The sequence below is a fragment of the Diabrotica undecimpunctata genome, chromosome 10, assembly GCF_040954645.1.
Source record: "Diabrotica undecimpunctata isolate CICGRU chromosome 10, icDiaUnde3, whole genome shotgun sequence".
Taxonomy (NCBI): domain Eukaryota; kingdom Metazoa; phylum Arthropoda; class Insecta; order Coleoptera; family Chrysomelidae; genus Diabrotica; species Diabrotica undecimpunctata.
Genome location: NC_092812.1, coordinates 3486272 through 3513750, shown reverse-complemented (window position 1 = coordinate 3513750; position 27479 = coordinate 3486272). Strand labels below are relative to the sequence as shown.

Sequence of the window (27479 nt, the reverse complement as noted above, 5' to 3'; positions counted from 1 at the left end):
CTATCCGGATTTAATCCATAAATTAAATAATAGAATGCTCTAAAATAATGCTAGTAGCAGCAAAAAAAAGCTGTCTAATAGTCATCATCATCATCATCAATCAGCCCTGAGTTGTCCATTGTTGAACATAGGCCTCCTCTAGACTTTTCCATCTGCTTCTGTTCTGCTCCTCTGCTATCCAATTGGTCACGATTCTTTTGAGGTCGTCGGTCCATCGCTTTGGGGGTCTTCCTCGGCTTCGCTTGTCAGCCCGTGGTCTCCACTCAAGCAATTTTTTTGTCCAACTGTTGTCTTTCATTCTTGCAACATGTCCTGCCCATCTCCATTTTTTTTTGTAATATGTTCGATAATGTCTTCCACTCCGGTTCGTCTACGAACTGCCCCGTTTCTTATTCTATTGCTTAAGTTTATTCCAAGCATTGATCTCTCCATCTTTCGTTGTGTCCTTCTCAATTTTTCGGCAGATGTTTTTGTGAGAGTTAAGGTTTCTGCTCCGTATGTGAGGACTGGTAGAACGCCCTGGTTAAAAGCTTTTCTTTTTAAATGGATCGGTATATTTGTTTTAAATACGTCTCTCATTTTTCCTAATGCAGCCCAACCCAGACTTATTCTTCTGAGTAGCTCGCATGTTTGGTTATCTCGCGTTAACCTTATTTCGTGACCCAAATACACATATTTTTCCACAAGTTCTATGGGCGACTTTTCGATTTCTATTAGCTCATTGGGGACGAGATTGGTCATCATTTTTGTTTTTCCATAGTTTATTTTTAAACCGACTTTCTGGGTTACTTGCTGTAGTTGTTGTAGCATAACTCTGGCTTCTCCTAAGTTGTCTGTTATGAGAACAATATCATCGGCATATCTGAGATGATTGAATATCTTTCCATCGATTCTAATACCCTTTGATTCAAACTCTAGCCTTTTAAATGCGTACTCCATAACTGTTATAAATAGTTTTGGCGACAAGGTATCTCCCTGCCGCATCCCTCTGCCAATTTTTATCTTCTCAGTGCAATGGAGGTTAACGGTTGTTGTCGCATTTTCGTATATATTTCGAATAATATTTGCATACCTGTGATCTATTCTGCATTCTGATAGTGCTTTTAAGATAGCAACTGTTTCGACTGTGTCAAATGCTTTGTGGAAGTCGACAAAGATAAGAGCAAGGGGTCTGTTATATTCGATAGACTTTTCAACTAGAGTTTTAAGGCATTGCAAATGGTCGTTTGTTCCATGTCCCGCTCGAAATCCTGCCTGTTCTTCTGATTGATAGAAATCGAGTTTTGCTTCTAATCTGTTTGTCAGTATTCGAGTAAAGAGCTTGTATAGGTAGTTAAGCAAACTAATTGGCCTATAGTTTTCGAGATCTGATTTATCCCCTTTTTTGTGGAGGAGGATTGTAACCGAATTTTTCCATTTACTTGGAATGTTTTCACTATGCAGACATAGATTAAAAAGTGTTTGGATTCGGGACATCAAAAGTGGACCTCCTAGTTTAATTGTCTCAATGACTACACCATCTTCCCCCGGAGCTCTATTATTTTTCATATTTTTGAGGGCATGTTGAACCTGACCTCAGCGACTCCAACAATGTCCCAATTGATTTTATCAAGTTCAGATTCCATTTCTATGAATTTTTCTTCTGATAGCAGGGTTCTTGCATTGAAAGTTGCAATTTTTAGAGATATATATCTGTTAGATGGTTTTCTAAAATATGTCAGAATTTTGCCCCCCCCCCCAGAATCCGTGGGACTGACTGATAGTCTGACTGATAGTCTAACTGATGGTCTAATAGTCACTAATGAGAAAATCAAATAAATGTTCTTTAACATACAAAAGAGAGGATCGAGAGTAGGGCATAACGGAACAATAAAGCCATATAATTTTGAAAGATTGCAGCGTCTTAGATGCCGTAGGTAATGTTGTTACATAAAAAATAAAAGGGAATATTTAGGTAGCTAACTGATGTTTATGTATATATAACCCTCTTTTAAATCCAGAAGTCTAATTCGAATCTCTAAAATCAGGATATATAAAATAGTGATCAAACCAGGGCTAATGTGTGGATACGTGACGAGAACGTATTAATTAGACCAGGATTGCTAGAAAAGCCATCAGAGGTATTTTCCGACTTACAGAGGTCCGAGTACTAAACAATACCGAACAGAGCTAATTCCAAGGTCAAACACATATATAAAGATAGCAACGTCGTACAAGAAACTAAATCTCAGTGCTAAAGTTGCGCTGGCTTTATCCAAAGACTCTATAATAACTGCATTGCCAAGTTAAATTGGGAGGATGCCCCAAGAGAAAAAATGCCTTTAAGACTTCCACAAATGAAGGAGGAGGTAACATATGGTCAGATTTAGGAATAATGAGACTATCTACCGACCCATTATATTTATCAACACCTGCTATCCTACCTACAATCAATACTTATCTGTTGTGGAATATCAAATCAATTACATGTAATCAAACGAACTAGGCTTAAAAAAATTATCGAAGGAAAGGCACTTCAGAAATATTGACATATATTTTAAAAACGTCATTTACCTGGCTGTATTTTCAATAGGAAAGAGAAGACAAAAAGAAGAAAAGGCAATAGAATCTTGTTCCGTTCTGACTATACGATCACGATGATCTTTATATAACATATAGGGAGAAAGAGAGAATAATGTTTATGTTTAATTTAGAAGTCGCTGGTTTTCTCCCTTTTGAATTGGGTATGTATATGTATTACCATAGAAAATAAAAGCAAGAGAACTATAATTATAAAACGAAAAGATTACGAAATGAAAAGATTATATAAATCCCTTATATTTACACAGACTGTTTTACAAAAGGTGAAAGTATCAGCATAAAAGGACAGCTGTTTTACAAACTTAATATTATTAGACGCATTTAGGATCAATTTCACTCAAAATATGATATGCTAAAATATGATCCGACAGGAAAAAGGCAATGACTTTTACAGCTGATTGCCACATAAATATATCAATGTAACCCAAGTATGATGATTTTTGCCACAGCAAATTTAAAGTGTTCCATACTTCCGAAATTGTAGTTGTTGACTTAAATGTTTTTTCTAAATTTATTAAATTGGTCTCTTCTGTTGATTCGTTTGTATTCGGTTTTCATTTCGTTGATTTTAAGTGAAACATTTTTCGTGCACTTTGTTAAAGATGTTTGCGGACCGGAGAGAGTTTCTTATGAGATCCATATCATTAGCCTATGCCAGGAGTGCTTTGTACCTTGGCCCGTTAATGGATTACATCTTAAATAGGCGTTATTTCTATTTTACTAAGCTGTTTATTGATTTTTTGACTATTTGAATCAAGAATCTGTAGTTTATTCGACTGTTGAATAAAACAGACTTTCTTGGTGCATATTTTTATCTCTGGATTTTTGTTTGCCGTCTTCTTATTACAACGATTTTGCTGGATATCGACATAGGGAACCTGGTGGTATGTACATGATGTTTCCATAAGCAACGTTCGAAAATTTGTCTTACTGTAAAGTCATGATGATTTTACTAGAAAATATAGTGTTGTTTAATAATAATAAAGTTCAAGCAACAATTACTATATGCATTAACTTGGTACTGATATCTCTGCTCTCTGCTAACAGATGGCAGTTCCGAAAACATTAAAACTCCCCCCCATGAGTGAATAGAATATGCAAGGAAGGTTTTGGCAATTTAATGGGATTTTGTGTGTTAGAATATTATTTTTCCGAGAAAGTGAAGAATATCAATTTGCTATCCGGATTTAATCCATAAATTATTAGAATGCTATAAAATGATGATATTAGCATAAAAAAAACGGTCTAATAGTCAGTAATAAAGCATATAAATGTTCTTTAACATACAAAAGAGATGACGTAGAGTAGGGCATAACGTAACAATAGACCCATATAATTTTAAAGGATTGCAACATTTTAGATATCGTAGATAACTTTGTAACATAAGAAATAAAAGGGAATATTCAGGTAGCTAACTGATGTATATATAACTCTTATAATACTTTTAAACTCAGAGGTCTAATACGACTTTCTTAAATCAGGATATATAAAACAGTGATTAAACCAGTGCTAATGTGTGGATATGTGGCCAGAACGCTAACAAAACAATGTACGTAAAACTCAGGTATTAATTAGATCAGGATTGCTAGAAAAGCCATCAGAAGTATTTTCCGACTTACAAAGGTCCGCGTACTAACCAATACCGAACGGAACTAATGCCAAGGCCAAACACATATATAAAGAAAACAACGTCGTGTAAGAAGCTAAATCTCAATGCTAAAGTTGCGCTGGCTATATCCAAAGGCTCTATAATAACTACATTGCCAAGTTAAATTGGGAGGATGCCCCAAGAGAAAAAATGCCTTTAGGACTTCCACAAATGAAGGGGGAAGGTAACATGAGGTCAGATTTAGGAATAATGAGACTATCTACCGACCCATCATATTTATCAACACATGCCTCTTCAACTACCTGCTATCCTACCTATAGTCAATACTCATCTGTTGGGGACTATCAAATCAATTACATGTAATCAAACAAACCAGGCTTAAAAAAAGTTATCTCAGGAAAGGCACTTTTAAAACGTTATTTACGTGACTTATTAAAATTTAAATTTTTAATGAAAAGTAAAAGATTAGCCCTTTGTTATGGGGTTCAGAGAAGAACCTTCACGATGTTAATTTTTTGAGATATGATTGGATGTTTTGCATCTACCTTAAGCAATTTATTTTCCTAAACAATATCGTTATAAGAGCTTTCTTTATTCAGTATGTGTTCTTCTTCTATATGGATTTGTAGCTATATGATAATGAGGTTAAAACAATTTTCCTATTATTTTCCTTTCAAATATTCGTAGTTCTTCCTTATCCGTTTTAGTCATTGTCCATGATTAGCATCTATGTATTAAAATAGGTAAAAAGTTTAAATTATGATCTGTATTTCTTTAGTGGCATTATTATTAACCGTGATTATTTATCTAAGATATTTAAAGTGTTCCATATTTACGAAATTGTAGTTGTTAACTTTAATATTTTATCAAGATCTATTAAATTGGTCTCTTCTGTTGATTCGCTTGTATTTCTTCTTAGCTTGACGAATTCTTTTTTTTTTTTTTCATTCTGTGAACTACTAGTGGGTTCTTTTTACGGAATTTTTTCATCACGTTTAGGTAATCATCAACGGTATATAAACGTTGTTGAAATTTTAGGGCATTTTCAAAATCTCCAAAATCACTACCGTTGGGTAAAAGCTATGACTAGGAAAGTAATAGCGTAATGTAATTTTTTCAATGGTAGGATGAGTTTCCAAAATCATTTTCAGAATCAAAACTATTTTAATGCTGCGGTTTTGGCCGCCACAAGAGTCTGACCACAAAATTACATGTTTTGCACAAGTAACATTTTCTTCAATGTGTTTCTTAAGACAAATGCCTACGTCCTGGGCTCCCCGACCAGCTTCACCTTCTATCCAAATATAACAATGACCTTTTTTATCCTTGGCGCTATGGATACCAAGGTTGTAAATACATAATTGACGCTTATAATATACAATATTTATTAGAATTCTCGAAAGGGGAAGAGTTTTTCTTTAAATCAAAACAAAAGGTTTCCACTTCTGGTTGATCGTTGCTTCTCTTCATGTCTAGCTTTCTTTCTTCTAAGTGCACATTTTTTCTTTTTTTAACGCTTAATTGTTCGTTATCTGCGCAATTTTTAATTTCTAATTCGAAACAATCACATCTACTACAAGTATCTTTTTTTAACTTTTTTCTTTGAAGATTAAATCGTGTTAAAAACATTTTTTTGTAAAACGAAAATTTAACAAGGTCATTGTCTGCTTCTTTAATATACAATTCATACATTTTACTTAATGTTATGTCTTTTGTTAAGTATTCTCTTTCTGTGTTAGCTCTTCTGTAATGTGACTATTATAGAAAAATTTAAGCAATAACTGAAACTACTTCTTAACCTAAACGCCTCAACAAGTTGCCAACGTCACCATTGTTAACGACGTTTATGTACATATGTTGCCAAATATTCGATTTACAATCATTAAAACGCTCGCAAGAGGCGCTTGGTCCAAAACTAATACACAAAAATTAGTCGCTTGCTCTAGTTATGCAAAATTCAAAATCCAAAATAAAAAGAAAGGTACTTAATCTTTTTAAATATATCTGGTTATCCGTTACTAACAGGATAATGGGATTTATTACGTAGATAGTTTATGCTTTTTTCTATCTTCTTCTTTAAGTTCCATCTTCTATCGAAGGTTGGAAATCATCATGGCTATACGGACTCTGTTGACTGCCGCTCTATAAAGTTCTGCACTACTACATTCAAACCATTCCCTTAAGTTTTTAAGCCAGAATATTCTTCGTCTTCCCACATTTCGCTTTCCTCGGATTTTGCCTTGCATAATAAGTTGTAATAATGAGTATTTTTGCCCTCTCATCACATGTCCTAAGTACTCAAGTTTTCGTCTTTTGATAGTTAGTAATATTTCCGCCCCATTTCCTATCATTCTAGTTACTTCCACGTTTAACATTCTTTGAATCCATGATATTCGTGACACCAAAATTTAAAGGCGGCCAACTTATTCAGATGGACTTGTTTTAGTGTTCACGCTTCCAAGCCATAAAGAAAAGTAGAGAACACGTAACATCGAAGCATTCTCAGGCTCTAACTTTATATCCCGAAAACAAAGAAACTTTTTAAGTTTAAAAAATAATGCACGTGCTATTTCAATGCGTGTCCTAATTTCTTTTGTTTGGTCTACATCTGATGTTATCCTGTTGTTCCTCTTTTCCACCAGAAAGCGCCATAATCCACAATTTAAGGAAATGGGGCTGGGTCTAGTGATGCATAACGCCGTTCATATAGCAATTTGTTGTCACATGTTTATAGTTTTTCAAAAAATGAACTCCGATTTAAAGATTAAAACGTAAAACAAAATATAAAAACCTATTGAACCTTATTCAGAAAATTTCAGAAAAGAATAACTTTTGTGAAAGATTGTGGGACACAGTCATATTTTAAGATAAAAACTTCAATTCAGAGAGTGGACATTCTTAATAAATGTATAATCTAATATGGAAGCATATTTATGTTTTACAGACTTAGAAAGCACTGAGCACACAAGTATTAATTTTTTTATGTACTAGGTCGTAAAATAAGTATACTCAAAACAAATAAATATTATCTACCAAGTATTCTACTCCACTTTATTATCAATGCATCAGATATATTATAAAGATTTCGTCGTAGTTGTAAATTAATAGGAGATAAAACCAAATGTAGAGCATATAGTGAAATCTGAATATCTTAGAATAACTATATCGAGCGGGAACATTATTGATGAGCAAAAGGGAGACCCATCGCTGAGAAAGTGACAAAGCAATTGGCAAAAGCAAAGGGTACTTTTTACTAAAGTACCCATACTCTAAAGCATAAGCAGGTCTTTTCGTACTCTTTTAGTAAGTGATAGATTCGACCGTTACTTGATGGAAATTCATTTTATCTAACAATTAAACAGGTATGCGTTTACACGTCATATTTTGTAACTGAATAAGTTGAGGAGGGGATAACTGTTTGTCTCAAGTTGGTCATTCAGAATTATGTCTGTATTTTTTAATTTGCTAATTTCCATAGATTCTAATATTCATGGAATCTACAGATAGCTTAAGGCCTTTATTATAAATACACTTTTTTAGTAATAAAAATATATAAATAGAACCTAGAATACGCCTGTAAAAGTATGTAACCTTTGATCTCTGGGATAAACCCATCTCCTGAACAATGGTGCCGATATATGTAGGTAAAATTTTCTACACCTATTTTAACCTGTTTATTTCCTCATTATCAATATATTTGAGTTGTAACCGATACCACAAACTCATTTACTTATAGAGACTATATATTGACTATAGTTATTACTATACAAATCTGACTCGAAATATCGTCTTAAAATAACAGTAACAGAAAAGTGAAAGATTAGTCATTTTTTATGAAGTTTAAAGTAGAAGCGTTCACGAAAATTGAAGTACTAATAAGACCACCGCAATCGGGCGTACCCTGGGTAATGTTCAATTCACACTTAAATCACCCGTTCAATATGTTTTTTGTCAAATCGGTCCTTTAGACACAGTTTTATACTCCAAAGAGTATATCTAGAGATAAAGACACTCCACTTTACATATGCGCTTAACAAAATGCAGGAAGCACATAGATGGCCAATCCTATGGTATTTGGTATTAAGCTAATCGCTGAAAATTACATATTAAATGCAGGCAAAGAATCAAAGAAAAACTTATAATGAGAGAAAACAAAACCAGTCAGCTGAGAGAACCTTTCAACGATGTTGAGCTTGGATCCGCTATCCACGTATATAATGAACAATATACGGCTCCTGGCTGAGGATCTGAGCACAAAACTAACTATAAAATTTGAACTAAAAATACAACAATGGCTAATATCCAAAGTCTTTAGACAAGCAAAGCAAAGACAAAGTTGTTGCCTTGCTTAAACCTGGCAAAAACTCCAACGACCACAAAAGCTATCGGCCAATATATCTATTTATTTTGTCAGCTATACAGAATACTTCTGTACATGATCCTTAATATAAACCGATAATAGAAGAAAAACTCAAATTAAAAGACAAAAGTGGCTATATATGACAGGTTAGATCCTATATGTCACAAATACTAAATCTTGCCCAACACAGCGAAAAGAAGTACGAAAAATATCAGGTATGAGGAGTGGTATTTGTTAATCTAAATGCCGCTTATAAATAGTTATTTAAATAACTTATAAAATATTTAGTTATAAATTAGTCAGCCAAATTCAGGGAATATTAAGACTCACATCCATACATAAGCTCTACAATATCGTAGCTATCAATCCACCTAATATCCGAAGATAAGTAGCTAGAGAGCAAAAAAAAACAAAGTCCAGATTCGTGACATCCACTTCACGAATACCAGCCCATTTCATGACTAGAATCGAGTAAAAACTGGCTATATCAACACATCTGCAAGATATACAAACAAAAATAAGCTGCTCCTCGCCATCTGATCCCTCGAACGGAACTTCCTTATGGTAGTTATCTTCCTTAAATCTGCCAGGAGGACTCTTGCCTGCAAACACCGGTTAACTTGTGTGCATGTGGGGTGGTACAAGACTTATCACACTTTCTTAGTTAACTTTACCGTTCAAATCGCTCTTTTTGAAGGGACAATGTTTATTTATGTGAACTGAACACGTAAAGTACAGTCAGTAAGCTATTACTTATAAAGATCATTGCAAATTTGACACTAACTCCACTTATATTGAATACATATTACCCTTAAATACGGGATAAAACATTCAGAAATATGTAATATTGGTGAAGTGGTATAATTCATGTTAGAAAAATTAATCATTCTTCCCTTTTTTGTGCACTACTACCCATTTTAACAAAAAAATATCTACTCGTATTTTAGCACTTAAATATTTATTTTGAGATAACCTTCTATCCAGAATTAAAAAATAGAATAATAAGAAATAGAATCCAGAAAAATATAAAATAATAAAATAGAAGAAATAAAATAATAAAAAAGCTGTATATAAGATATCATGAAACAATGGATGAAATAAAAGAAGTTCTTATTAACCGGATTCTTAAATAAAACTTATAAAGACATACTCACGTTAACAAAATACATTAGGAAATTTTCGCATATGAAAAAACACATCCAACTTGGTAATGAAATCCTTTTGTATCTATAAATCTATTTTTAGAAAAGCACGTACCTACCAAAAACAGGTATTTGGTAGTACACATATCTGTTACATACTGTAATGCGTATGAATGATAACAAAAGTAAGGAGTCTATATGAACCGTTTAGAATATACGCTGGAAATAAACGCTTAATCCCATAGTTGCCAAACTATCAGAGCTTACTTAAACCGATATACGTATGGTTCCAATATACACGGAACAAGATCTGAACGACCCCTATAATATATACACGTGAACTAAGCGATATACATTCATGATACAGGGGTACTTAGGGGCTCCACAAAATTTTTAAAAATTGTGAAACTATACATGTTGACGAATCGACAGAGCCAATATTATGGAATGGTCAAGTGAGCTCCGTATATCGGTGGCCACTTGACCACGGAGCTCACTTGAACCTGAATTTTAACATGGGCGGAGTCCACTTTATGCCGTAGATATATATATATATATATATATATATATATATATATATATATATATATATAGTAAACTCTTAAATATTGGGGAAATCTGCAAGAAAGACTCTAATGTGTATCAATTGTTTCGCCGAACGTTTTCGCCAAGGAGAATTAATTTGGCTTCTTCAGGGCTGAAAGAGAATAAATTATAATTAGCTACCACATATTATCTATTAAAACATTATTGATCTTACCGTAACTTAGAATTGTAGAGTTAGAATATTAAAAAACTTTGCTAGTAACATAGTGGTGTTTTTTGTTACTATGTGCAAAAAAAAGTTTTTTATAAGGTTTGAAATGTATGGTAGCTTTGAACTTGACACGTAAAGGCTTACCCAAGGTTAATCGAAAAACCCAATGTAACTACATTTAAAAGGAGGTAATTCTTTGAATTGTCGGCAATAACTAAATTTTTGATTTTCAGACAGTTAAAAGTGAGGTTCTGTTTGAGCCAGAACGCAAGCGCTGACAACTTCATTAGTTCGTATGAATCTTTATGTCGTTAAGGTTCATTGGTAAGAAACGAATGAATTTAAATCCCAGTAAAGGGAAATATTATTTTGATTTTCTTTATTTAATTATATTATATTGTTCATGTACTATTGAATCTTATTGAGATGTATCTAAGAAAAGCAAGGGAATGTTATATATTTTTTGTTAATAAAAATTAATTATAAAGGTATGTTAGTTGTTAATGGATATATCAGTCAAGTTAGTTACTGTGATATAGTATTGTTCTTGGTATCTGATTTAAGTAACAGGTGGTATATATCGCTTAGATTCTTGATGTCACTCTTAACATTAATGGAGAAATCGTTAAGGAAAATATAAGACATTTCAATGAACTCTCTTTTAGATTTATTGTTCTCACGGTGGAGAATTGTGGTGTTAGTATAGTCCATGAGATGACCAGTGGAATGGACATGTTTGGCTAATGCACAACGGTCAGGGTGAAGTCGAGAATCACTTTTGTGTAGTGTAATACGTGATTTCAATAATTGAGATGTTTGACCGATGTAGGAATTGTTGCAAGAGAGACATGGAATGTTGTAGACAATATTACTAAGCCTATCTATGGGAGTCTTATCTTTTATCTTAGAATAAAGATTATTAATTGTTAGGGCTGATCTACAAGCCACATTAAGTTTAATGTTGTTATTATTATTGCCAAAGCTATTTTCAACACTTTTCAGAATCCTTGTTAACCCCGGAGTGATATCTCTGAAATATGGTAATGAAAAATATTTGTTTATAGGAGTATCCGAGACTGGGTTCCCACTTAAGACATCAGGATCAGCATTGTTAGTCGCGAAGGAAGGTGAAATATCTTCGTCATGGATAGTATTAAACAAAATCTTATTAACTAATGGTGTTGGATAAGCGTTTGAAATAAAAAGTTTCTGTAGGATTTGTAGGTTTTTTGTATGAAATGAAGGATCTGATAGTTTTGTTACTCTATTTTTCATCTGTTTGATTAATGTCTTTCTTGCAGATTTCCCCAATATTTAAGAGTTTACTATTTAACTAATCTGCACAGATTAAATTTCTTTTCTATATATATATATATATATATATATATATATATATATATATATATATATATATATATATATATATGTCTGAGTACGATCCTTAAGAGCCGCCCAAGTACCTTATTTACTTAGATGTAAACAATTTGTATGGTTTTGCAATGGAGCAGCTTCTACCCTGTGGAGGATTTAATATTTTTATGTTAAAAAAATGCTTTATTTATACGAAATATTAAGAAATTGAATTCACCATCCTAAACGCAGTATGTCCAAAAGAACATAACGTCCATCTCGAGGGATCATATCTGACACAATAATCGTTACGGTGATTATTTCTAAATGGCCAGAAATGTACCGCACCTTTTTTATTTTCTCGGGACAATAAAAGAAAATTAAATTTATAAATTTTACTATTCAACACAAAGTTCTTTACACTTTCTTTTATATGAGTTAAATTAGTCTTGATATGATATAATAATATAATATAATAGTAGATGTGACAGGTTCGTTCTGGAGCGGAAGTGACCTGTCACTCTAGGCCACGCCCCCTGGTGACGTAGGAAAGTCCCACGCAATGACGTATAATATATAGACTCGGTGAACGCTTTAAAAAGTGTCCGCAACATGAAATACCTTTGTTATTGTTTATTGTTTTGATACGAAGTTGCACGAAGTTGCACGAAGTTGCACGAAGTTCATGATTTCTTACGAAGCATTACGAAGTTGATCTTGTGTTTGAAAATATTTTCGCCATTTTGTGTGTTTACATATTTTATGTGACAAGCAAATTTTATTTTAAATTTTTAAGAGTCATTTACCTACTATTTTAGTAAAATGCCATTTAAGTGTCTTGTCTGTGGTCGCGGAAGTTCGAAGAGCGAAACGTTATCACTTTTCAAGTAAGTTATTTTTTATATGTATGTTTTATAAATATTAGGTTATGTGGTGATAGCCAGTGGAGGCGTTATAGTTGTTATTTATTTAATAAATAAATAAATTATTATGCATTATACTGAATACTAACAATTTCCATTAAATTTTTTGTTTTTTTTTATTAAAATCGTTGCATAGGATTTTTCTTACTAATTTTTTTTCATAGATTTCCTTTTGGGGAAGAAAAAAAAGAAATTTGGATAAACATATTACAATTAAATAAAAACAAGCTTTCCAGATGGTCACGTATTTGTTGTGATCATTTTGATCCAAATGATCTTATCACGAAATCTGGCTTTGTTCGTCTAAAAGAAAATGCAAAACCATTAGCTATACCAAGGTGGGTAATACTTTTATTAAATTTTTACATTGGTATTTAATATTTATATAAATTTTCTGTTTATTGTTTCTTCTATATTGTTTTCTCTTTGCATACAGGTCTTCTAAAGATGTTAAAGAGGTGGTAGGAACTAAAGCTTGTCCTAGTCCATCAGACAGCCACAATTTAAATTTTGAAACTAGAGAATTTCTTACTGGAAGGTATGTAATAATTCTAAACCAACTGTATACAGGTTAATCATATTTTAAGCTTATTCAAATTCAAATTTATATTTGCAATGTGTTACATTCAAAGTGTATTAAATATTTTTTCAGACAAATATCCAGCAGCTCAACAACACAAACTGCTAGCAGTGAACGAACTTTGTCTGCCTCAGAAACTGATGAATTCTTGGGCAAGGAAAATATCGAAGGGCATGCTGCAGATAGAGAATTAGTAGCTAAAAAAATTAACAAGAGGTAAAATTCATTTAATTTTTCGTTTGCATTATTATAAACTTGAATAAGCAATTTTTTTTTTCATTAATCATTTTATTTTTAGGAAGCATTATGTGGGGGATTTTTCCATGTCGGACTTGGACTGCTCAAGAAAAAGAAAAAGGTACATGGAATCAGTAGACATGTATATAACAAAAAAAAATACACAAATTGACACCCTAAGAAAATCTACCAAAAGATGGAAACAACGAGCAACAACATTAAACGCATTGGTAAAATCATTAAAAGAAAAACTGTATGTTACAGAAAATGCTGAATCTGTGTTGTTGGTAAGTTTTCTTTCACATATTCCATAAAAAACAAAATTAAATTAAAAAATTAATGGGAAACTCCCAGTAGTTGGCTGTATACCATTGTTTAAAAAACTTATACAGAAGCAAAACACTTCACATTTGTATGTAGGTATAAAACATTTAATTTAAAACATTTTTAAAAAGTGTCATCAAAATTTACACAGGTGCATAATGTGATGTTTTCAATCTCGTTCAGATCATCCTCAGTGCCTTCTTTTGTAATTGAAGCTAACACTGTGAAGATATAATTCTTCTTGAATTATATTTCCTGTCACCTCAGCCAGTTGGTATTTGTCGTTTTAACTGACAAGAATCACATGTTTAAGTCGAGCAAAGAAACATTTTGCTCTTTAAGTATTAAATCTTTATCCAATGTCATCGACATATGGTCACATTAGAATTTAAATTTTGAAACATGTAAAACCATATATTGATGTCACAGCTATTTTTTTAGTGTTTTCAATTACAAAAGCAGGCACTGAGGATTATCTGAATGAGATCGAAACCGTCATGTAATGCACCTGTGTCAATTTTGATACAACACTTTTTAAAAAAGTTTTAAATTAAATGTTTTATACCTACATACAAATGTTAAGTGTTTTACTTCTGTATAAAATTAAATTATTATTATATTTTATTTTTATAATTATTTTTTATTGTTTTAGGCCTCTTTACCAGAATCAGCCAAAGCATTGTTTCAACGATTTTTAAAGGGTTCCAAATGTGCCAAATATTCTCCAGAATTAAGGTCATTTGCACTGACTTTAAATTTTTATTCAGCAAAAGCCTATGATTTTGTAAGAAGAGCTTTTAATAATTCATTACCACACCCATCAACCATAACAAAATGGTACCAAACTGTTGATGGTGCACCTGGATTTTCCAAAGAAGCTTTAAATGCTTTGAAAAACAAAGTTGAAGAAGCAGGGAAGCAAAATAAAACACTTGTGTGTAATTTAGTGCTGGATGAAATGTCTATTCGTAAGCAAGTGGAATGGGATGGAAAAAAATTTACTGGCTATGTAGATTTTGGTACAGATATAGAATCTGATAATGTACCAGAAGCAAAAGAGGCACTGGTGTTTATGTTAGTAGCCTTAAATGACAATTTTAAAGTGCCAGTTGCATATTTTTTAATTGACAGTTTTTGTGGATCAGAAAAAGCATCCTTAGTAAATCTTTGTTTAAATTTTATTTATGATTCAGGCATAAAAGTCTGTTCATTAACTTTTGATGGTGCTGCCAACAATTTATCAATGGCCAATGCTTTAGGTGCTAAAATATCTGCAACAAATATTGAGCCTTTTTTTCTACATCCAATAACTAAGGAGAAAGTTTTTATATTTTTAGATGCGTGCCACATGATTAAGTTGGTTCGTAATTGTATGGGTACATTTGTTTTGAGTAACGTAAAAAATGAAAAAATTGAATGGCAGTATTTAAAAAATCTTGTTGACTTGCAATATGATGAAAAATTATATTCTGCCAATAAATTGAGGTATCGCCATTTGAGATGGGGACAGGAAAAGATGAGGGTAAACTTAGCTGTTCAAACCCTAAGTAAAAGTGTGGCAGACGCTTTGACATATTGTAACAAAGAAAAAAACTTTAGTCAATTTAAAAATTCAGAAGCTACTTCGGAATTAATCATGATTTTTAATAATTTATTTGATATATTTAATAGTATGACATATTATTCTAAATACTCAATTAAAAATTCTTTAAATATTAATAATGAGAAGGAAACTTTTGAATATTTAAATATGGCTGAGAGGTATATATGTGATTTAAAATTAAATGATATAAGTATCATATCTTCACAAAGAAAAGTGGGTTTTTTGGGTTTCATTTCAAATATCGCAAGTTTGAAAGGATTATTTAATCTTTTGGTTAAAGAAAAAAAATATTTAAAATATTTACTTTCTTACAAACTGTCGCAAGACCATTATTTTTTGGGGCTGTAAGGGGTAAAGGGGGTTATAACAATAATCCAACTGCCCGACAATTTGAGGCAGCTTTTAAAAGATTGCTTATTCACACAGATCAGGACCTAATACAGGGAATGTTAAAAATATAAATAATGTTGGCATTTTAACCGCAACATCTGCACGACCTATTACTAGTTTAGGAAACATAGAAGAAAATTTAGAAGATTTTACACAAAAGACAACAATTTTTTATGAGCATGACTATTTTCAAAAAGATGTTTTAAATTTAAGTGTTTATGTAGAAGATGTAATTGGATATATTTCTGGCTTTATAGTTAGAAATTTAAAAAAAATCATTAAATGTACAAAATGCATAATAATATTGGAAATTGAAGAAACATTTTCAAAATTACAGTTAGTAAAACAATATAAAAATTTAACTAATGCTTCGAATTTAGTTATAAAAATATGCAAGGAGGCAGAGAAAAATTTTAGAATGTATATAAACAAAATTGAAAGTAGTTCAAAAAATTTATTAAATAAATTAATAAACGCCACAATGAATAATTTGCCTCGTGACATCATGGATAGTTTTGGTGATCACATTTATGACAGTGAACTACTCAACAATCATTGCATTCAATTATTAAATTTAATTTTAAAAAAGTATTTTACGCTAAGACTTCATCATGAAGCCAAAAAAAAATTAGATGTAGATAGGCAGAATCGTATGAGAAGTTTGTTGACTAAAAGGATACTGTTTAGACATGAATAGAAAAGATCATTCCACACAAGGTAAAATCACTATTGATTTTACCTTGTTTATTTTTATGCCCACCTTATTTAAAGCTCTATTCCGTATCGTTACACTTCTTTGTTGTATCTGTTTTTTTAGGTTTCAGTAACCTATATGTAGTTGATGTATGTAGTTGTAGTTTCTTTTATAACTGTTTTTTTACTTTTTACCTTTAATTTATTACTTGCGGAATCTCAAGTTAGTAGGCAAACTCCCGTACGAAATTTCGGATGTAGAAATATTTTACTTCGGGTAGGGACTTATTGTTAAAAACAGTTTTATTTGTATTTAAAGACAGACGTGGCAACCGCCCATGCGAAGTTTGTACGTCCGCCTAATTCATAACAGTCGTTGAAAAATGGTATTGTAAATCCGAAAGTCAAACAAAAAACACATGGTATATCCTAGTTGTCAATTCAATTCTACGAAAATCCCATAGCGGGAAGTTAATCAACACTGATGATTCCCAGTTAGTAATTCAATTGCATCGGCATTTTGCCGTATAATTTTAATACTTTCAAGTATGTTTTCTTCAATGTAAACCCATCTACTGTTTTTGTTTTGCGTTTAGTTACGCAAGTACTCCAAAAGTAAGTAATCTAAACCACATTTTTGAATTTGACAGATATAATTTTACCTTAACGTTTTTCTTAACTGAGTGGAATTACTTACTTTTTAGCTTCACTGAAGATGGACTGATTAATCCGAAAACGTTCTGAACTTTATTATAATTCATTTGGATTTTTAATTTAATTTTTTAATTAAATATACCACTTACAACAGAAGTTTTTTACTTCGATGTTCGAGTTTTTAAATTTATTTATTGAATATATGTTTTATGAATTATTTATTTTTAACCACATATAAATACAAACATGTACAACTATAGCTTGTACCATCCCTAATAAACGGGACAAGCGGAATAGTACATTATAAAATGTTAAAAGCGCATTTATAAAATGGCAAGAATTTTAAAATTTCGCTTATAATTAAAGCCTGGACAAAAATTTTCAAACTTGCGATATATATTTTAAAATCTAAAAATCCTTTTTATCTCTCAGAATTTAAAATTGAATTACCAGTTATATGTAGTTTTAAATTACTTATAGTGATTGGCTGTTTTTAAAAGTCTTTATTTCTAAAATTATTTAAACACAATGGCTTTTTGTTTCCTAGTTGCAATAGGTTTTATAGGATTTTTTTTTATTTCGAAATATGTGTCTCGACTGCTATGTGTCTCAATTGTACATTGACACATGTACTGTCAAATGCAGTTGAAACATTTTTACTAAATAATTGAAAAGCAAAGATTAATTTCATTTTTTGTTTATGAAAATGAATATGTTGGCTTCGCAATTTATTAGCTAAATGAAAACGTCCATTCTCTTGCAAGTTGTTTAATTCTTTAAAATATATCCATGCTAAAATGTCATTATTACTATCCACATGATCATACTTCTCACCTATAGTATTCCCAAACAATTTAATCAAATGGATATCAGAATTATTACGATGCTGGACAATGTTGGTATTTGTACAAGGGTGTTTAAATGTAGTTTTTAAGGTATTATGGTTCAAATTACAACCTAACCGTTAACCCATTTTCAAATTCACTGGAGCATCATCAAAAGTTAAACTTACAACCTTAATAACATTAACAAAATTTAGCAAAAAAGCCAGCGCTGTTTTCCTTAATGTTTATACAGTTGATCCTGTGCCAAAATCAATGTATCCGTAACATTTATTTCTTTCGGGAACCCACTCTTGTTGATGGATGTGCATTTCATTCATAATACTACTACATACAAATGATGCTTCAAAGTTCATAGATTTTAAACGAAGAACATCAAATTCTTTATTGAATCCAGGTTCACCATCAACACTCTGAAACCACCTACTGAGTGTTCTAGTATGAGGAAAGCATTTATTAAAATGTCCTTCTAACATAATTATATGCAGAAGGCGAATAAAAATGGAGTGTAAGAGCAAATGCCTTGAATTCTACAAAATATTTTATTGTTAAGCCTTCTTTTTGTTCTTATAATACCGCCTTATAAAAAGTTCAGTTGGTCCACCCATTTTTTCAAGGATGTCTAATGTTTCTTCATGAACAAGATTTAGTAATATAGTTAGTTAGTATAGATAGTTAATAAGTATATCAAAACAACCAATACACTGAAATCTATCCTGTCAAAACCAAACCTAACAAGGTACAAGGGAGATCAAAGAACTGGATTTATAAAATACCCTGTGAATGCAACAATTTCTATGTGGGAGAAATCGCAAGACCACTGTCAGGATAAAGCCGTCTGTATACCAGCATTGATCTGCCATTATGAGATTTGTTTTATTTAAATCCCTTTTGTACCTCCCTATAAAGAGGATGGTAAACGACTTTTAGAAATTATATTTAGGTTGCATTGTATCTGGTACTATTTCCAAATCTAGGTAATTTTTAATTATCTCTCCAGATTTGATCCAGGTATCCTTTTGCCCTGCTTCCTGACATCTTATCCACCTTATCTTCGCATCCTTCTCCATCCATATACCTATGTAATGAAGAGAGATCAAGCATGACCTCCATGAGGCAGTTGGGGTAGTCAACATGGCTCGTGTTATGATTAAGCATGCTTGTCGTTGAAGCTTATTCAGCTCTATTTGGTGGTCTTTTGTTTTTATTTAAACTACCATATAAGTGCGTCATACGTAATCATAAGTTTGGCTGTAGTCATATATAGCCAGTACATCGGTTTGGGTTTCAAACCCCATGTTTTCCCACATATTCTTCGACATGTGGAAAGTGAAACCTTTGCTTTGTTGGTTATTCTTTCCAACTGGGCGTTACATGTAAGCTGCACATCTAATATTACTCCTAGATGTTTTACTAAGATTGATAGAGAATTTTTCCATGTCATGCTACCTACTAAGGATATTTAATATTCTTTGGAGTGTGCTGGATAGAAAATTACCATATTTTCCTCTTACCATAATTACTAGATCATATTTTTATATTCATTTTGTTTTGAACAAAATCTCTCCTTGCACCTCTGTGAGAATCTTCTACTCATTCAACAATATATTTTCCAGCATTGCTTTGATCCAGTTACACACAGTGATAGTGGATCTATTTGACAGGGCATTATTAAATGTGCCTTCTGTATCTTCTCTCCATTATTAATTGAGTGACCGATTTTCTGAACTACTTCGTCCACTGATGTTTCTGTTGATTTCCTTCTATATATGCATGCTGGTTGCCATTGAGAAAATGATTCCCCAAGTGTCTTTCCTTAATATGCCTATAAAGAATTTTTTCTATTGCCTTCAACAAAAATGATGTAAGACTGATCGGCCTGTGAAATTTAGGCAGGACATTATCTTGTCCTATTTTGTATATGCACTCCACCATAACAGTTATCCATGCCTTTGGTATACAATTTATTTATAACATATTGTATCTTTATATACAACATATTGTGTGTCTTAGAAAATAAATGAAACAGTATTTATTAAGTTGTGTGCATTAATGCCTTAATTAAACTACTAATTATTTTGCAAAATGTTTTATGATTATTTCTTTTGCATGGTTTTTGTTAAAAATTTATAATCGATTTGATGTTTTTTTGTTGTATTTAATTCATTACAACAAAATACAAAATTAGAATTCAAAAGTTTGTTGTTTGTTTGCACTCAAGTAACCTATTAATTTCCTTCCTAATTCCCTAATATAAACTTCAAAATTTGCTACATACAAAGAAATTATTGCAACAGTGAAAAACACCAGGAACGGATGAAACATGAATTAAATGAGATATAAATTAATAAAAAATGGAGGAGACGAACTGATGCACCGGATTCTTAAACTAAACTCGGGCCGCTGAAAAGATGGAATCCAAGGTCGCATGATCACTGAATGCAAGCATCGTCAGTCGGTCAAAACTAGACCTTCTGAGAAACTGTTTACACCGTAATTATTTTTGTTTAACTTCCGCCGTCTGGAGAATTTTGTTGGCAGTGCTAAAAATTGTTTGTAGAGTTTACGCGTACGTATATTAATTTGTATTAATTTTATTGTGAGTTTATTTGTATTAGTTTTATTAATTGTGTCTTTTATTAAATATGGATGTAAACACTCTTTCACCTCCAAGAAAAAAAATCAAAAAAAAGACATTTAACTATTGAGGAAAAAGGTGTAATAATGAACACTTATAAAAAAGCATCCCAAGAATTAGCAGAACAGGGAAATATTGTAAAATTCACTGCTGAGGCTACAGGTAACTATTAGCATTATTATGTCAACAATATTATTAATTATATTTTTAAATTTTAGGTGTCACCAAGTCATCAGTGTATAATATTTTACAAGAACATCGTCAAAATAATGGTGAATTTAGACCACCAAAACTATATTCTAGAGGAAACAAAGTGCTCGATACAATTACAGATGAGCATAAGAACATGATTCGTCGGATAGTTCACAGTTTCTTCTTCGATAATGAGCTTCCAACAATCCAAAAGATTATGAGGAAAATTTCTGAAAATCCTCATATCCCTGATCTAAAGAAGACTACTTTGGGAAAAGTATTGAGATCAATTAATTTTCGGTGAGAATGATTTTTAATGTTAGTAATAGTGATGTATCGAATATTCGTACTCCTATTCGCGAATATTTGCATATTCTTGTATTTTCGCATTCGCACTCGAATTTGCGAAATTTAATGCGAATGTTTTACGAATATGAATACGCTGTTTATTGAAGTCGATTTGTTTGTACATTATTTTATTTTGCAGCTTTAAAAAACGATGCCGCAATAGTGTCTTAAAGGAAAAAAATGAGATCATATCGTGGAGGCGTCGATACTTGCGATGTATAAAGCAGTAGAAACAGGAAAATCGAAGTATCTTCTATCTAGATGAGACTTGGATCAACGCTGGCCATACTGTTGATAAAGTTTGGACTGATATGTCAATTACCAGTGCTCGACAAGCACATGTGGAAGGCTTATCTACAGGACTGAAACATCCTTCTGGAAAAGGAAAAAGACTCATTGTCTTACATATGGGCTCTAAAGACGGGTTTGTCGAAAATGGATTGCTTTTGTTTGAGTCCAAGAAACATGGTGACTACCACGAAGATATGAATTCACATCTTTTTGAGGATTGGTTACAAAGGATTTTACCAACTTTGCCTGAAAATGCAGTTATTGTTTTAGACAATGCATCATACCACAGTAGGAAATATGAAAAATTGCCAACCAGTGCCACGCGGAAGGCTGATATTCAAACTTGGTTACGACAAAAAAGTATTCCATACACTGATGACATGGTCAAGGCAGAACTATTAACATTGGTGAAAAATAATCCTATTGAGCAAAAATATGTGGTAGACGAAATGGTTAAACTCACAGGTAGGTGTGTGCTGAGGTTGCCACCGTACCATTGTGAGTTAAATCCCATCGAACTAATTTGGGCGCAAGTAAAGGGCGAAGTTGCAAGAAAAAATAGTACATTTAAGTTATGCGACGTAAAAGTATTGTTCAATCAAGCCTTAAATAATGTTACAGCTAATAATTGGCAAAATGCTGTCAATCATGTTGATGGAATTATATCCAAGATGTGGCAATTGGATTTTATTATCGAACAGCAATTAGAACCAATTATTATTAATTTAGGTAACGATTCTTCATCCGAAGACTCTGATGATAGTGATTAAATTACGGCACCATTTTAGGCAATATACCTCCTCGAAAAGACACCGATTTGGAGTGAAAATATGTGTGTTGTGTGATTGTGAAACTGGAATGGTATTAGATTTATTAGTTTTCGTAGGTGTTACAACAGATATAGTGCAGAACAATTTATTAGAATTTAGTGGTAGCGCAGTAACACATTTTATAACGAAATATGAAAATACAGGACATATATTGGAAATAGACACAATAAACAATTTCCAAAATTTCCGCAAAAAGTACCGCGTGTGACTTTCGACACGAGAACCAGTAACAATATTTTAGCAATGAGGTGGAAAGACGAACGTGATTTTTATATGCTGCCAACGTTTGACAATGACAAACTTACATCAACAAATAATAATCGAGGAAAACCGTGATAAAACCTGATTCTGTCATGAATTATATGCAAAATATACGAATGGTAGATAAAGCAGACATACACATATCTGCAGTTAAATGGATCAGAAAACCCATCAAGTAGTACAAAAAATTATTGTTTCACATGTTGGAGTCCTTAAAACAGAACGACCTGGAAGACAATGCAGTGGAATGTCTTATCTACTAACGGCCACAACTTTCATGGAAAGACATTGGCCAACTAGCAAAGGACAGAAACACCAAAGGAACTGCCATGTATGTGCAAATGCACAACTTAGACAACAAAAGCTCACAGCTGTAGCAACTGGATGTCCAGAATGCAAAGTGCCCATCTGTATACAGGATTGTTACAAAAGTTATCATTCCAGGAAAAATATTAAAATAGGTAAGATTATTTTTTATTAAAATTATTGTAATATTCCTGATATTATTTTATTTATATTACACACATATATATATATATATATATATATATATATATATATATATATATATATATATATATATATATATATATATATATATATATATATATATACAAAGTAAATCATTGGCAAAAAAACTTACTTAATTAACATCCTTTATATTATATATATATATATATATATATATATATATATATATATGTATATATATATATATATATGTATATATATATATATATACATATATATACATATATATATATATACATATATATATATATATATATACATATATATATATATATATATATTATAAGTATATAATATATGTATATATTATTATGTATTAATTATAATTATTGTAAAATTCTTGACATTTACTCTTACAATTATTAATTTCTTTACAAAATTTAAATTTTGCTATAATATTCATCGAAACAGAAACGTGTTTTTCAATCATTTAAATCATATATTTCTTTGTCAACCGATTCTTGCGAATAAAGATATTCTATTCTATTTAAACGAATCGCATTCCATCAAATTTATAAAGCGAATTTATCTCTTAATTTTATTTAAATTTAATTTTTGACATATTTATATAAACTTTTTTATTTGTCCACCCTATAAAAGTTGAAATTTAGAATTTAAATCTATACGCAAAAGCCAATAAAATGTTTAAATTTAATGCAAATCAATAACCTGTAAAAAACGGTATAAATATATTATAGCGAGTGTTAGTTCGTTTTTGTTGAGCGGTGTAAACGTGGGAAAAGTGATAACATAGGGAGAGGAATATTTAAGAGTGCGTGTCTTTCACGTGATCATTCCATCTTTTCAGCGGCCAAACTTATAGTAAGAATATAGGGAACTCAAAAAATATACCGATGGAGTAGAGAAAGGGTCATCTAATAAGGGTATTAAAAACAGGAGACAGTAAGATATAAGTAACTACAGAGGAATCATGTTACTGAACACCACATAGACCATATACAATATGTTGTCAAGCATATTGGGAAATAGATAAATTACCGAAAATACACTAGAGCAATATCAACCCGGCTTTAGAAAAAGAAAATCACCCATAGATGCCATTCACTTCCTAATACAGCTGATTTACAAGTGATATAATTTTTTCTTACTATTTATAGACTTCCAGCCATCTTTCGACTCTCTAAATAGACTCCAACTCTTAATGGAAATACAAAACTGATTAGATTTATATATCAAAATTTCCTTCACACTAAATAATAATTAATAGTCCTTAATACAATTTAAAAAATTAGAATTTTTAATCTTTAGGCAAAACTTCAATATTTCCTATTGGTAAAATGATTAAAATTCAGGTAATGTACTTTACAAACATTATAAAAATAATTTTTTCTCTTATAGACGAGAACAAAAAAAAATTATAAATATTTAATTTTAATTAAAAAAATAATTATTGTCATTAAAATATAAATGAGCACGCCGCTGTTCTGGTAAACATACCTTCAACCTTGAGCGGAGATCTTTCGGACACCCGATTATATAGCGAGAATACGGGACCGCTTAGTCTATATATTATACGTCATTGGTCCCACGTCTCTCAAGGCCACGCCCCCAGCCAATGGTGACGTAGGTACGCCCCTTGTCTATAGGCCACGCCTCTCGACAAATGGTGGTATAGGAACGCCCCCTCGTGACGTAAGAACATAGCGTCGACCAATGATGGCACAGAAACGCCCCACTCGTGACGTTAGACGATATCCTCGACCAATGGTGGCATAGGAACGTCCCCTCGTGACGTAAGAACATATCGTCGACCTATGGTGACACAGAAACGTCCCACTCGTGACGTTAGAAGATATCCTCGACCAATGGTGGCATAGGAACGTCCCCTCGTGACGTAAGAACATATCGTCGACCAATGGTGACACAGAAACGCCCCACTCGTGACGTTAGAGCATATCCTCGACCAATGGTTGCATAGGAACGTCCCGTCGTAACCATAGAACATATCCTCGACCAATGGCGGCACAAAAATGCCCCCACTCGTAACGTAACAACATATCCTCGACCAATGGTGGCATAGGAACGTCCCCTCGTGACGTAAGAACATATCGTAGACCAATGGTGACACAGAAACGCCCCCAAGTAAACGCCTGACCAATGGTGGCATAGGAACGTCCCCTCGTGACGTTAGACCATATCCTCGACCAATGGTGATACAGAAACGCAACACTTGTAACGTTAAAACGTATCCTCGACCAATGGTGACACAAAAACACCCTACTCGTGATGTCAGAACGTTTCTATGTCCAATAGCGGCATCATGACATCAAATTGAGTTCATCCTCATATCTCACCGACCAATGGTGACATAGGAACGCCCCCAATGGGAAAGTGTGCATCGACGTCCAATGAGAACGATGTACATCAATGGCGGAGGCTATTTCCCCACTAGGAGTGGAGCTGTGCCCCCCTCCCCCCCATTCCCTAATAATAACGAAGATACGCCTCAACGTACACCAATAAGAACGACTGGTGGATGCGTATCACGAAAAGACACCCAAAAGCCCGTCCATTCCCCCAATAATAACGAAGATACGCCTCGACAAACACCAATGGCGACAGCCGAAAAGAAGACGAATTGATAGCCGAAACGAAGAAGACGAATTAACGTTGACAGACAAAGAGAAGAAGTGTGTAACTTTTAATTAACCTCGTATATATTTTATAGACGATGATTAACGTAAGAACTTTTAAATTTTCTCAATTTATATTTTACGAGTAATTTTTAATCAACCTCGTATATATTTTATCCACAACGAATAGTGTAATAGCAAAAATTCGTTTATTTTTCAATTTATATTTTACTAGTAATTTGCGAGTAACTTCGTATATATAATTAAACTTATAAATCTTTATAAAAATTCCAACCAGCGGATGTGCATTTCCTTTTAACATTTCTCACACGGTCGCCGAAAACACGTGCAACAATTTTTTTCAAGAATCAGCTTGTTAGTTATAGAATCACCAGACGTAATATGATGCGAAATACTGCTAACGAGAACTTTAGCGGATATTATTACATTCCTTTTTAACATTGTCTCACGATTCAGCGTTTTCACAGTCGAGAATATCCGGTGCACCTGTGTACAAACAAGCTTTGGCTTGCAATTCTCGATAATTTCCAGTCGAGTTACGTCATACCAGCCTGCCTATTTAATGAACGGATCCATTCTGTTATACTCAGTCTGCAGTTCACCTTTGTAATAACGTGTTCGTTTTGTGTTACAAAAAAATTTGTGCTACAAGTAAAACAATTTAAAAAAGTAAGTACTATTTTATATATTTTAGAGGGCTTGTATTTGATTTTATACACCATAATTCTAAGTTTGTCATTATGTTAATTTATTTCTGCATTATTTAAAACATGCAATAATATTTGTAAATATGTTGTTTAATTTTCTCGTTTTTAAAATGGAACAGTGCATTTCACAAATAATAAAGTAAGTAATTGTTGATTAAAACAATAGAGACATACAAAAAATATTTTAAAATTTTGGTTTTATACCACATCTGTTATCCATTATTTTTTTTCCAAGTTTTTCATATTGTTTAATAATTTATGTATTATTTAAAACATGCAATATTATTTGTAAATACATTTCAGTTTCTCGTTTTTAAAGTAGAACAGTGCATGTCACAGATAATAAAGTAGATGTTGATTAAAAAATAGAAGCACGCAAAAAAATATTTTGATGGTAAATTAAGAAAATACATATTATTGCAGATGGATCTAGCAAAAATTAATGCATCATCTTTGGTTGCAGAACCCAAACCGATAAAAAAATTGGTAGATTTGCCAATTGGGACACCCTTTCCAATTCACTCAGGAAAAGTGGTAAACACAAAATTTGGGGAAGCAGTTCTACTGGATTTAGGTACTGAAGTCGTGTTCCTGCCTCATCGGGTAACCGAAGTATACCAACCAATCATCGGCGAACTTTGTGGAGGAAAATATTCACTAATCTTTGAAGGGAAAGTGGATGTAGGAAAAAACCAGCCTCTGACATCATTTCAAATAGCTGAGCATTAATAAAAATACTGGTGAGTTTTTACATTTATTAATTTTTTATTGTTTTTTCAATCATGAGTGGTGACATTGGTAACCTCAGTAGCGATATTGTACAACATTTAGTTAAGGCGCGAAATATTTTGTTTTAACATTATTCACTGCGAGAAGCGAATATTTGGTTAAAACACATCAAGAGACATTTGACTTTGTTTACTAAAGCGATTCGGTGTGGGGACTTGGAATTAGCCAAGTTACGACAACTACAGACAAACGCAGGTCATTTAAAGACAATTAAATTGGAAAATAAAAATTTC

At 32.2% G+C, this 27479-nt stretch overlaps 1 protein-coding gene across 1 annotated transcript; it reads left to right on the top strand.

The window, feature by feature from the left end:
* The first annotated feature begins 21533 nt into the window (after positions 1 to 21533).
* Positions 21534 to 22283, top strand: LOC140452262 (uncharacterized). The gene has a single exon (XM_072546413.1). It carries the CDS (start codon positions 21534 to 21536, stop codon positions 22281 to 22283), a length of 750 nt encoding a protein of 249 aa, XP_072402514.1.
* The last annotated feature ends 5196 nt before the right edge of the window (positions 22284 to 27479 follow it).